The sequence below is a fragment of the Mandrillus leucophaeus genome, unplaced genomic scaffold, assembly GCF_000951045.1.
Source record: "Mandrillus leucophaeus isolate KB7577 unplaced genomic scaffold, Mleu.le_1.0 Scaffold268, whole genome shotgun sequence".
In the NCBI taxonomy this organism is placed as follows: Eukaryota; Metazoa; Chordata; class Mammalia; order Primates; family Cercopithecidae; genus Mandrillus; species Mandrillus leucophaeus.
In genome coordinates this window covers 473,445-487,816 of record NW_012102787.1, presented here as the reverse complement: position 1 = coordinate 487,816, position 14,372 = coordinate 473,445, and the positions used below count along the sequence as shown (strand labels likewise).

The 14,372-nt window shown below is 38.4% G+C and overlaps 1 protein-coding gene across 5 annotated transcripts in view; it reads right to left on the bottom strand.

The window, feature by feature from the left end:
* The window catches only part of MAP3K7 (mitogen-activated protein kinase kinase kinase 7), an 82,381-nt gene extending 68,504 nt beyond the window's left edge, over nucleotides 1–13,877 (bottom strand). For 4 of the 5 annotated variants that reach the window (XM_011984414.1, XM_011984417.1, XM_011984416.1 and 1 more), the window contains exon 1: nucleotides 13,327–13,867. In XM_011984414.1, the coding sequence (XP_011839804.1) occupies nucleotides 13,327–13,446 (120 nt within the window). In that variant the 5' untranslated portion in view covers nucleotides 13,447–13,867. Of the gene's footprint in view, nucleotides 1–13,326 lie in introns of all 5 variants that reach the window. The other variant, XM_011984415.1, reaches the window with a different exon arrangement.
* Nucleotides 13,878–14,372: the final 495 nt, after the last annotated feature.

The following is a 14,372-nucleotide window of genomic DNA, read 5'->3' as shown; positions in this document are numbered from 1 at the left end:
AAAAAAAAAAAAAAAGAAGAAGTAAACTAACTTGCCCAAGGCTATATAGCTAGCAAGTGTTAAAGTGCAGTCTGATGCTGGGTAGTCTAACACCGGAATGTTACCAATCTTAATTTGTAACATACATAAAGCTTCATGTCGGGAAGCAGAAGTTAGTATCTTCCCTTGGAGGAACTTTCACTTTAGACTTACATGAACAAATTCCTGGCACAAAACTCTTCTATCACAAAGCCGACTATAGCTAGGTTGATCAAATGAGTTATTATCTAACTGAGGGCACTTTGGAGATTAAAAAGGGGGCATTAATAATAATAATATTAGGATACTATTTGTAAACTGGGATGTGTATGGCCACTCTAGCCATAGATTAAATTCCACTTCATGAATCACATAAGGCAGAATGAACATTTACCATATTGTTCAATGTCTAAATCCACTCAAATGGTTAACATTTATTGAATATTTACTATGTACCAGGTACTATTCTATGTGCTTTTCATGCATTAACATATTTAATCCTCTTCCATTTAAAAGGGAGGCAAATGGAGTCACATGGTTGTAACTTGCCCAAGATTGGATGGTCAGAAAATATTCAGAGAAACCAGGATTTGAAGCCTAGAGCACGTAATAATGAACATACTCTATATTCAGCTTCTGTCCATCAGTAGCTTAAAGGAAATGGAGCTGCCTATAGGCAAAATTGCAAAGTAGGCCAACATCTCTGGTAGCTAGTCTTTGTTTTGATGACTTCCCATTTCACTCGTCCTAGCCCTGGGCACTCAATGTTCTGTGGTTTAGGTTCTTGTTCTCCTTCACAACTCTCATCAGACATTTGTACTTGCCAATCAGTTACTTTATTGTGAATAGAGGGTACTGGCTGCCTGGTACCATTAGAATAAATGAAAGAGCACACCCAGGCTCTGAAATCCAATAGACGAGTTTGAATGTAGGGTTCTGTCTACCTATTAGCTCTTAACGGTGGACAAGTTTGAGTTTCTGTTTTCTCAACAGTAAAACAGAAGTGCTGACGTTTTCCCTTGTGAATATCTACAGGATTTGTAAGTTAAAACCAGGTATTTCCTCAAATACTACAAAGAACAGTAAGTGCTTGGAATTGGGTATGAATCAGTGTAAAGAGCTATAGTGCTCATTTCTTTTCTTTCTTTTTTTTTTCTTTTGGGTAGAGATGGGATCCCACTATGTTGCCCAGGCTGGTCCTGAATCCCTGGACTCAAGTAATCCCCCTGCCTCAGCCTCTCAAAATGTTGGGATTATAGGAGTGAGCCATTGCGCCTGACCTGTAGTACTCATTTCTCTCACAATAAACTAAGATGAATAGCAAGCAGGTCCTAAAAAATTTCAACTTCATGGCAACATTAGTCTAAGAACACAGGCATGGAGACCAGACTATATCTATTGATATTACTATTAAATACAAAATGATTATCAAGTAATTTATTCTTCAACCATGTATTTATAAATACATCACAGCAACTGGTACTTACTAGGAATCCCCTTCTTTCATTTTCTCTATTTTGAGGAATGTCCATGCAGGGATTCCAAACATTATCTATATTTGTGAATCACACGTTTGTCATAAAAATTCATTTGACTATTTGTAATTCACAAGTGCCACCTAGTGATGAGAGTAGAGCTGATTCTAGGCTTTTGACCTAAAGCCATGGGAACAAAATGTGGCCAAATGAGGACATGATAAACTTTCTCCTTTTTGCTCAAGAAAGCAATTTTCTAGAACACCCTGAAATACAAAACAGGCCCATTCCTGTAAGATGAACCCAGGGGATCAAGAAGCCTCCATTCTTATTAGAGCCATAAGATATTTCACATGCACAGTGAAATGACAGGGTCTAAAATTATAACAAAGAAAGGTGAAGATGTCCAAGGTTGTACTGACCTGAAATATATGATAGAAATAATAACTGCTGTGAATTCAAAGGAGTGAGATTATAAGCACAGTCAATACTTAAAGAATTAAGTTTCTGTGTATCAAAAATGACTTCCCATTTTAAAAAATAGCATAAAGGTAGATACACTGGGGATAAGAAGAAAAAATATATATAAAGAATGGACCCCTGCCTTCAAGGAATGAAAGTGCGGTAGAGAAGAAATTTAAGACTAAATAATAGTACTTAAAAACTTTTAAACACTTACCAGCTGAAGAGAGCCAAAGGCAAGGGTCCATGATGAAGGCTAATAAACTCCTCCCTCCCCCTTTTCAGGATAAGGTTAGGGTAGGGATTCAAGAGAAAAAAGACTCATACCCCTCTCTTCTCACTTAGATCCCCAAGAGCAGGCATCCTCACAGAACATGCTCTGCAAACACCAGAAGCTTCAAAGGAGTAAGGATTGTGGCAAGGAAGACAGACCGAGGGAGGCCCTACCTCGGGTTCCCTCATCCCCAGTAGAACATGTAAGGGATATAGAAAAACTCTTGTGAAGCAAAAAGCAAGGTAACTGAGAATTAAGGAGTCTTCTGACTGCAGGAAGGTGGCTGTGGTAGGGCAGAGTGTTGAGACCTACATGAGAGGTCTGTGGGATGGTAGCTAGCTCAAATACTTAATGAAGAACACAGCTGGGTTTCAGAGGATTAATGAAAGCCAAGGGGAAGGCCTGGTCAGCAAGCAGGGAGAAATGGGTTAGGTCTTCTGCCTTCTGCCTTCTGATGCAAGTGAGGCTTGATGTTGAAAGAATGATGAACTTCATTTGTTTACTCCTTAAACCAATATTTCTTTAGTGCCTACTACATCCAGCTACTGTTTGGGACAACAGAAATACAGAAAGAAATAAGACAAAGGCTCTGATCTGATCTACACGAATGCATTTTCTAGTGTATGTGGAGGGAGGGGAGAAGGAGAAAAGACAATCGACATACAAACAAAAGATGAGTAAGAAAAAAATCAGACTCTAAAAAAATGCCACATAGAACGATGACAACAACAAAAAATAGGATGCTATGGCCAAGAGACTAGTGGCAGCTCCAGGCCGGGCAGTTTGAAAAGGCCATATAAAGAGGTTACTAATCTGACATTCGGATGACACAATGCACCAATCCCAGCACTTTGGGAGGCTGAGGCGGGCAGATCACGAGGTCAGGAGATCGAGACCATCCTGGTTAACACGGTGAAACTCTGCCTCTACTAAAAATATAAAAAATTAGTGGGGCATGGTGGTGGGCGCCTGTAATCTCAGCTACTCGGGAGGCTGAGGCAGGAGAATGGCGTGAACCTGGGAGGCGGAGGTTGCAGTGAGCCGCAGTGAGCCGAGATCATGCCACCGCACTCCAGCCTGGGCGACAGAGCTAGACTCCGTCTCACCAAAAAAACCCAAAACCAAAACCAAAACCAAAACCAAAAAAAAAAAACAACAACGAATATAAAGCTTTGCCCTAAGGGAAAAGAAAAACCTCACTACCTTATTCACTTCAATATGCGAGCCCCATCTAAGGGCTATGTGCTATTCTAGGCACTGAAGATACAAGAGTGAACAAACAAAATCAAAATCCTTGTTCTCATTGTTTATATTCTTGTGGAAAGAGACAAATAAAAAGGAAGGGAGTTGTGTGCTAAGAAGAAAAGGAGTGTAATTGTGTGTGTATACACACATGTATGCACTCCGCCTTACTCCAATTTTAGACAAGGTAGTCAGTCATGGCCTCACTGAGAAAGCTGACATTTTAGTAATGATCTAGAAAAATACTTGGAGTGTTTGGTGTGGCTGGTGTATAGTGGAGGAAGGGAAGAGTGATTGTAAGGTAAGGCTGGAGGGACAGGCAGAGGTTGGATCCTGAATGGCTCTATCTACCATGAAAAGGAGTTTGAATTTCAGTCTAAGTGCAACGTGAAGGAACTGAAAAAATTCAAGGAAGTAAGGATGTTATATGACTTTAAACAAAATCATTATACCTCTTATTTAAAGAAAGGATTGTAGGGAAGCTAGTATATATAAATAGAGACCCATTAGGAAGCCATTATAGCAGTCCAAACAAGCAACAATAGCTGCGAGGGCAAGGTCAATGGTAGTGCAGAAACCGGGCAGACCTGGGACATGTTTTAGAGGTGGAGTTAATAGGGTTTGCTGATGCTCTGCATCGGGGCAGGACAGGTGTAGAAGAAAAGAGATGAATCAAGGAAAACACCTAGACTGGACAACAGTTTACTGAGGGATAAGAATGATGCAGATTTTTTTTTTTTTTTAAATAACTCAGAGTTTGGTTTTAGTCATATGAAGTTTAAGATGCCTACTGGATATCCAAGAGGAGATATCAAGTAAGAAGGCAGAAATGTGAGTGAGAGGATCTATGGAGAAGTCAGAGAGATACAAACTTGGGAGTCATTAGCATGTAGTCAGTTTTTCTAGGCAATCAGTTGGAAGAGGTAACCAAAAATAAATATGGAGATATTGGAGTCCAGGAACTGAGCTCTGAAGCAGTTCAACATTTAGATCACAAGAGAGGAGAAGGAATGGGCAAGGAATAGGAAGGAACAGTCCATATGGTAGCAGGCAAACTAGGAGAGCGTCAGAGAAGCCAAAATAAAAACACGTTTCAGGAGAAAAGCAGATATAAGGACAGTGAAAGCATATGCCAATGGCTCTAAAAGTGTGGTCTCTGGTTCAGAAGCATCAACATCACCTGGAAATTTATTAGAAATATAAATTCTCAGGGTGCAACCCAGAATTACTGAGTCTGATGGTAGGGTCAAGCAATCCATGTTTTACCAAGCCCTCCAGGTAGTTTCAATGTTTGAAAACCACTGCATTAGGCTAATCCATTAACAATACATAATAAGGCAAATATTTCAGTGGAAGCCGTCATACAGACCAGAGAGCCCTCCCTTGCTGTTGATACTATTTGTGGAAGCTTTCCACAGCACCCATAAGTCATCTTGGGTAGGAGAAAGGGAAAAAGAAAATCCTTATGAGGGAAGACTGAATTCTGAAATAACCGAATTAATCTTGAAATTTCTGAATACAAAGACACTTAAAAGAGATAAGTATTACATTGTAAATATCTTTGTTGTGGCAAGATTAAATGCTTTTCTCTACTGAGTTGAAAAGAGGAATGACATAATTAAATAGTAGTTACAGAAAAATAGTTAAATTTCTGAACTTTTAAAAACAAGTAAGAAATAGAGACAGAAGGAGAGGAGTTTTTGTTGTTGTTGTTTTGTTTATTTTTTTGAGACAGGGTCTCCCTCTGTCACCCACGCTAGAGTGTAGTGGCGCGATCTCAGCTCACTGCAGCCTCTGCCTCTCTGGTTGAGGTGACTCTCCTGCCTCAGCCACTCGAAAGTAGCTGGGATTACAGATTTGTGCCACCACACTTGGCTAATTTTTGTATTTTTAGTGGAGACGGGGTTTTGCCATGTTGTTCAGGCTGGTCTTGAACTCCTGAGCTGAAGCGATCTGCCTGCGTTGGCCTTCCAAAGTACTGAGATTACAGGTGTGAACCACTGCACCTGGCCATAGACAGGAGTTTTGTGCTTTAAACAAAAAAGACTATAAGCATATATCCATAAGAGTAGAAGATAGAATAATTAGATGATATATACAACAGATAAAGTTGTTTCCTGGTATATTTTGCATTCTGATATTAGCTCTCTAAGGGAGAAATCTGAATGGGAATTAGAGGTGGCAGAAGGTGCTATGTAGCATGCCAGGGCATTCCAATATACTTCTCATTCCTTTCAAGAAATAACATTCTAAAGAAATGCAATTTTATTATCTGTATAACAATAATGCAACCTTATATTTAATAATGTATTATAACTTGTAAAGCTCTTTCTTACAAACATGATGGAGTCTGTCACCATAAACCCATGAATATATAGGAGTTTTTATTCCAACCTTAGAGAGAAGAAAACCAAGGCTCCAAGAACTGAAGTTACCTATTCAAGGATCATGGAATTAGTAAATCAGAGTCAGCTTTCAGGTATGTTTCATGGTGCCAACAAAACAGAGGCCTGCCAGATACACACAGGATTTGGTCCAGTGCCTGGTACAGAGAAAAATCTACTCAAAGGTAGCAAGTATGATAACAACAATCAACTCTTCAAAAGATTATATTCGAATCAGATTTTTAGCTGTTTAGAAGGGGGTTTTAAAAAGCCCTAATCTCCTTTAAGAAAAAAGAATGAAGTTGGGTTAATACAAGGCTTACGTATAAAGGGCTTACGGTAGTCTCCAAAGACGGCTGTCAACAATCCCTTCTCTGCCTGTCTCTGCTTAAGAAAGAGTTTTATTTTAGCCTCCTTCACTGATTCTTCCTTCCTCTGTCCAAAGCTTAGATGCTGCTACTTTCCAGGGTTCTGTCCTTGTCCCTTTTCTTTCTGAATCTGTTCTCTAATCTCATGGCTTCATACTCTCAAATCTCACCCATCCAGGTTTTGCCCAAGCTCAAGATGTATTTAAAACTGGTTTGAGACTCAGGGGGCCCTACAGGCTTATTAAGTTCAATATGTCAAATGCTGACTCCATTATCGGTCCCTCACTTGTGTATATTGTAGTTTACTTGACATTAGTTAAGTAGATTTACAGATATTATCTCATTTTAATTAAGTCAATTCTCACATTTTAGAAAGGCTTTATTTCCAAAGTACTTATTGCAACTTGAGCCATGATCAAATGATAGTATGAAACCTTTCATCGCCCATTGTTTAAAAATATTTTATACATACACACTGAAAACTGAGTATACAAAATAGAAAGTGTTTTGTTTTACCAGTAGGAGACAAACAAAGAATTGTGGACACCACTGCTCCAACAGGAAACGCTCATTAAGAAAGTTCATTACTGTCTGCATTCCACCTCTCTCAGGCTATGTAAAACAGTACTCCACTGACTGGGGAAAACCTTACATGTGTATAGATTAAAAAATATATATATCACATATACTTCTAAGAAAATGTTTCAAATGCAAATATCTTGGTAACAAATTTCCCTGTTGTATTAATCAAGAACATAAAATGGTGGAGAAGATCAGATGTAGAATAATAATATGTCTGGACTACCAAGGCCAAGCCTAAAAACACATAAGGAGATTATGTACGTTATTAGATAAGGAATAAGCCAATGTTACAAACTACAGAAAGCAAATTTGATGTTTTTCTTGACATATGGTAGATCAGTAGAAAAAACTGGGATATATGGCCACTCTTGAGACATACTGGCAATGGAGGTAAACGATGAAAAAACTTAATATTCAAGTTGTAAACCACTGAAAGAAGGCCACTTTTTATTTACTACTAAATTTCTAGTCCAAGTTCACAAATCAAACATGCTTTCTGAATTGTATTCTTTTCTAAATAATATAGTTTATTTGACACCCTATAATTAACAATTCGGTTTTTCTGTTTTTTAAAATTTTTTATAGAGACAGGGTCTCACTATGTTGCCCAGACTCGTCTCAAACTCCTGGTCTCATACAATCTCCCACCTTGGCCTCCCAAAGTATTCGGATTACAGGTGTGAGCCACCGTACCTAGCCCAACATTATTTTAAATGACTGTTTTTTCCCCAAAGATGAATGTTCATCAAAAGTGTAAAAAGGAGAACATATCAAGTTACAAGTATCTCCCCTACCATACGCATCCAACTAAAATGTTGATCTACAAATAAATATTCCAGATATTCTTCATGACCCTTCATTTGTGAAAAACAAGAGGAATGCAAAAAGGACTTTGGTTATAAAAGGGAGGTCAATTTGGAAATATTTCCTTCTAAATTTATGAATGTTTTCCAAATCACAATGTTTTTGATTAATTACTTTATGATAAGCATTGCTCCCCCTATGGTTGAATCCTCTTTGTTTTGGGTCTAAAACTTTAGTCTCATACAATTAAGTAGATTTAAATTTAATTTTTTAATAAAAATATAGAAGAATATGAGATGGTATATAGAATATTTCCATGCAATTACTATTGAAGGCACAAAAACAAAAGTCACGTTTTGTGTGTATGTGTTATTTTTAAAGAAATTCCTTTAAAAATTAGTTTCTTGATGATGCAAGATGACCCCATTCCTTCAGACAAGTCATGTTAAAGAAAACAAGCAAACACACACCTAACCTAAACTAAATGGAAAAGGATGTATGCCTTTGTTCTCTTAATTTATTATTAAATAATTCTTTTAATTGTTCCGAATTCATGTTATTTTTAGTTCAGTGACTATAGCTTCAGTTTCATTTGGCTCTGTTCTATGAACTATCTGAATGGACCCCTGGTGATACTGGCATTGTTCTGGCTAGAAATGCAGAACATGACAGAACAAGCATAGATCATACATTTATTAGTTAGGACTTGGAGCCTCCAACTATGTTAGAACTTCAATATCTATTAATAAACTGTGGTAGAGTGGAACTGCCATCTGCTGACAAGATGGATTTGATAACATAAAAGTAAAGCTTTGATTATTCAAGCTTTCTTCTGAATTTTTCATGCAGTCTTTTAATACCTGCCACAATACATCTCACCCGTTTACTAGGCTTTTATTTCAAATAATATGCTCATGCTATCTTTTAAGCTACACATGTACAATACAAAAATTATCTCTGTAGCTACCTCTTTAGTAATTCCAGATTTCTACTGAAATCAGTGGTCACTTTCACATGAAAGAATGTATTTATTTTAGGTATCTATAATTAAATAGTGACTAACAAATCTACGTACTCAGTTTGTTTAGACCACTATAAATTAGGTATTTCTCTAATACCAATTCCCCATATATTTATAACTTAAACCTACAAAATACATGCAACTGTATAAGTTCTATCTATATTTCCTCTTGGTAGTATATTTTAGCTTTTAAAACAAAACCTTTGTGTGTCTCCTTAACAAGGCTGAAGAATACATACAAATGCTGCAGTAATTTTATGTGTCCAATACAGTAGCTTTGTTCCTACACTATAGTTGAGGTCAGCATTATGGGTCTCCCTTTTCAAAAGCAACTATTGTAAATAGGGTCTTTTTAGCACTCTGTAGCAAAGACCTAACATTCGTGGCTTACTCATAGCATCTGGCCCTTTACAGCATCTTTTATCCCTGCTAAACAAAAGTATCTGCTAACTATAATAGAGTTGACATTAAAACAAGACTCAGATCTCATTTCTAATGTAAGTGTTGCCTTAGCCAAATCACGTAACTTAGCTCGTTTTATCACATGTAATATAAGAGAACAAGATAGGCATTTAATTCTTATGATTATGCTGTGATACTTTCACGTACTAATTGAACAAATATTTATAGAGATTCTAGATTCTGGGCATTGGGGTTACAAAAGTGAATAAAGCACCTTACATTTTGCTGAAGGAGAGACACAATTTCAGTTACTGGTAAGTACCATGAAAGATAATAGAAATGACAAAGATCTAGGTTGCTCAGGGAATGCTTCTCTAAGGAAGTATTAATAACATTTGAGGTGGGACTTGATTGGTGAGGAGTCAGTCATTTTAAGTTCTGGGGGAGCAGCACTTCAGGCAGAGGAACAACTGCAAAGAAAATTCATCTTAGTGACTTTCCCAACCCATGATGGTCACCTTATTCAAAACCTAGTTTTAAACTTGTCCCTACTCAATGGAACCTTCTGTTATTAACTCTATTTTCAAATTATGGCTTAAGTGTTTAATTTACACTATATTCACAGTTTTAAATCTGTGGTCTATGGTTAACTGTTCTGTGTTTACTCCAGTCTCATATCATACTAAGTCAGACATTTTAAGGAGGTAATCCTAGGATTCTTCTGTCATCTATTTTTTTTTTTTTTTTTTCAGAGTCTCGCTCTGTTGTGCAGGCTAGGGTGCGGTGGTGTGATCTCAGCTCACTGCAACCTCTGCCTACTGGGTTCAAATGATTCTCATGCCTCAGCCACTCAAGTAGCTGGGATTACAGGCTTGTGCCACCATACCCAGCTAATTTTTGTATTTTTAGCAGTGACAGGGTTTCTCTGTGTTGGCCATGGTGGTCTTGAACTCCTGGCCTCAAGTGATCTGCCCGCATTGGCCCTCCAAAGTACTGGGATTATAGGTGTGAGCCATTGCACCAAGCCCTATTCATCCTTTATAGTACCTCAGAGTATTATGCACAGATGAGAATGCTCATTAAATGCTCAGGACCAAGTACACTAAAAAGGAAATCAGTTTTTTGTTTCCCCTTTCCCATGTTAGGTTTGTTTATAGAGTACTTCAGAAAGTACTGAGTGACACTGTAAATCCAGTGGAAAGGGCAACTGACTCACAAGTGAGAAATCTTATATTCAATTCCCAGCTTTACCATTTACTTAGGCATGCAGCTTCTGGCAAGTCAAACTCTATGACTGCTTGTCAAGATCTGTAAAATGGTATATCATTTGCCAGATCAACCCAGGATTAGTTGGTCACCAACTAAATTCTACAGGAGACCATGATCACTGTCCGTAAAGAACTTCTAGGGTTACTGTAGAAAACAGTTAAATACTGGAAAAAATGAATGTGTTTTCATTTTAGAACTGGAAAAGACCTTAAATGATCTTGTTTAATCCCTCAGTTTACATAAGTAACCACAGGCCCAGAAAAACGTGGTGACTTCCTCAAAGTTACAAAAATATATTATGGCAGAATCAGTACAGCATCTACATTTTCTAATTTTCAGTCCAGAACACTTTCCACTATACCACCCTGTGTAACACTTCTTGCAACCCATCCCCTCTTTTATTCCAATATTCTCTACAGCCAGATCTAGATGGTAAACACTAAATGACTTTTAAAAAGTACCTAGGCAGATTTCTGAGGCTGATACCTTACCTAATTTGATTGAACTGAACTGAATCTAAGATGTGCCAAACTAATACTATTGAGTTACAATATTAGAAATGCAAGATCAGCTGATGTCTTAGAAATATGTATCTACTAAATGATTGCATATTTGGCCTGTGGTTGAATTATTTTTTTTTTTTACAGTTTCTAATTATATTGATATAATGCAATTCAATTATATTGAGAAATACATAATATGATTTTCTTAATTTAGAAGGTAATATTCTCATACAATATAAAATATTGAAAGCAACATAAAGTAGTTTTTGTTTCTGGTCATCTTCCTCTGTTATCTCACAACTGAACTGGAAGTGTAATCTAAGTTGACAAATAGCTAATAAGTGTCCTTGGTTCACTCTGGATTGTGTAACACTGGTTTAATGTATGCAAATGAAGAACATGATGGAAATTATGTAATGCTTTCAATATCAGAAAGATCCAAATACAATCTTTAATGCAAAAAAGAACTGAGTATTAAAAATGAAGGGGAATAAAACAAACAAAAAACCCAAATGACTGCCTAATATTAAAAACAAATTTTCGTCTAAAAACAAAATCCTACTCCCCAGAAATGTCCTAAACACACACACACTCACATACACACAAAGATTGAAACATTATCTAAACTGAGAGAAGGGTCTTGGAAACACAGAAACCTAACCAGAAGTGAAATAGCTTTAGGAGAAGAACATCAAAATGATAACTACCTCCTTAGTAATTTGTTTTTCCATGAATCAAGAATGTAAAAAGCTTTAGAAAGTAGCATACAAAAACTAAGGTTGTAAGAACCAAATGAAGTAAGTTTGTGAAAGCATTTAGTAGACCATAAAGCACAAGTTATTATTATATAACAATTTGTAGTCTACAAGCATAGCAATTCACCACAGAGCAGACGTAAACGCTTATTTAAAAACTGCAATTCTTGTATACTGACTCACGGAATTTTTATTCTTAAAAAAGAATATTAGCCATGAAAGTTGGATCAACTATCCACTTCTGGAAAAGGAATTTATCATAGCCTCAATGTAAAAAAAAATAAACTTAAAAACATTTCCCCCTCTTTTCAAAATACAGGTCTTCTTTTAGCCATGTGACCTTAAAGCAGGTCACATTTCCTCTCTGGAACTAGGTTTCCTAATATGTGTCAGGCCCTGTGGTAGGTGTTTTGCATATAATGTCTACTAAGATCTGTTATGCAGATAAGATGAAACAGAATTTATTAGCCCTTTCTAAAACTAAAATTCAAAGGGGTTAGGACACTTGCCCCAAATCACACAGCTAATAATGGCATATCTGATACATTGAACTTTCCTCTAATTCCAAAGACCTTGCTTTTCCCACCATATTATCTTGTAAAATGAGGATGTTCTCAATGATCTCTAAAGTTACTTTATGTGACAAAAAGTATATAATTCAGTAATCCATTACTCTTCCAAAACATGCACAGGAAAAAAAAATTTATTTGTTGAACGTTATCTCACTACTTCGAACTTGCTGACACTTAAAAATAATTTTAGAATTTTAAAGTAGACATAACTTGTTGACAATCTATAATATTTCACTAGGTTTTTCACAGGATATATAACGCAAGTGCTTAATAAATTTAAAAAACGGCAAATAAATGGTAAGATATAGTATTTTCAGCCAAAGTTTTTAACAAGTTCTAGTCTCTTTAAAAAATATATATGCAGCTTTTACTTTTCTAAATTTTATAGTCATTAGAACCCAATTTACCTCTCTGTTAATCTGAAAAGCAACACTTTAAAGTCACTTTGAAATAGCTTGTTCTAAAATAAATTACTGCAGAATAAAGAAAGGATATGGGTTTTCTGATAGCGATTTCCAGTCTAATGTTATATTCTGATTGTCACCGATCATTCGTTATCTCTTCAGAATATGCTACTTGAAACATCTTTTGATCGTAGATCAGTCTGTGTTACTTATGGTGAAATTCACCTACATTAGCCTAACCTTAAAGCCGAGCGTTTAAACATTACGAGTATTGCTGTGCGGTATCGGAGAAACTGAGAACCATTCGATGCTAAGGGAAACACTTTATTAGACTTGATGATCTACTAATTTAACAAGCATTTATTGAGCATCCCCTACATGCCAGATACTGAAGTAGAAGTCGAACATAATACACTTATTGGCCATTAAGAACATCACGTCCAGCGGACTGAAACTCCAGAACGGCTACGATCTTCGCTGAAACTACTACTTACAGATACGAGAACTGGTGGACCACACTGTCTCACCAGTTCATTCTCCTGTTTATCACCGGAATATCATATCCAAAAGCAAGAGTACTCAAGACAGGAAAAAAGGCAGCTACTCCCGAGCAGTTGAGCTCAGAGAGTAACCCCCACTCCCACGTCAGTGAGGGCTGTTGGGTCTCCCGGGTGGACCCCACAGGGTCCCGCGAATTAGAGGGGCCAGGGAGGCACCTTCAGAGCCGGGACCAGGCAGAGGCAGGGGCGGGCCGGGCCGGTACCGGCGTCTCCATGCAGGGCCTCGCTCACCTCTTCCACCTCGATTTCCTTGTAGTCGATCTCTTCAAAGTTGAGGACCTGAGAAGGGGCTTCGATCATCTCACCGGCCGAAGACGAGGAGGAGGAGGAGGCGGCAGAGGCTGTAGACATGATCCCTCGCGGCGCCCGGTGGGGCCGGGAGCGGTGCCGCCCGGACAATCCGGGTGAGATCCACGCCCACCCGCCTCCGGACCGACCCTCAGGCTGGAGCCGCGCAGTCCTACTACCCGGCGATCCGTGGCGGGGGTAGCGGCAGCGGCCACAGCCGGGTCCGGCTCTGGCTCCGCTGCGTTTTCCGCCGCTGGGCCCCGCCCACTACACTTCCGGTTCCGGGCTGAAATCGGAAACAGGAGGTGGGCCGTAAACTCCGGGGGAGGGAAGGGGAGAATTTTGTGACTTGGAAAGAAAAGGAGGGACAGGTTGGGGGTGGGGTGCAGTAAACTAAGAAGCAAGCTTGCACCTCTAGAACAAATTTCGCGAGACCTTTATTACAGGGCCTCAGCAACGGGATGATACCGCGAGAGAGGACGCCTGACGTAATTAAAGTGCGCGAACGGAAGTGGCGCGGAACATGACGGAAAATCAGCACGGTTGGTCCCTTAAGGACCAGCGGGAAAGATAAAAGCTGGCGTTTAGTCTCTGCTGCGTGAAGTATGTCTTGGCCGCTCTTTCTCTCCTCTGAGCTGCCTGCAGACGGGCGAGGTGGTGTTGAACTGTGTTTTTTGTGAAGCTTGCTTTTAAGTTTCATCCCTCAACTAAGTTGACCTGTTTCTTTAAGACGGCTTGCAAAATGTGTTTTCCTCAATGTGGGATATGGAAGGAAGCAGTTGCTCCTGTTACTTTGAGCTAGTTCCTGACGCTATGAGAAATTCTAAAAGAGCGAATCAGATCATGCAACATGAATAACTATGGAGGCTGAGTGATCAAAAACAGAAGTTAATATTTTGGTGTTACAAACTTTACACAGATTAGGTGGATAAGATATTTACACTTTGGTGTGTTCATCTCAAGTTATGGATTACGAGTGCGGGGCACTA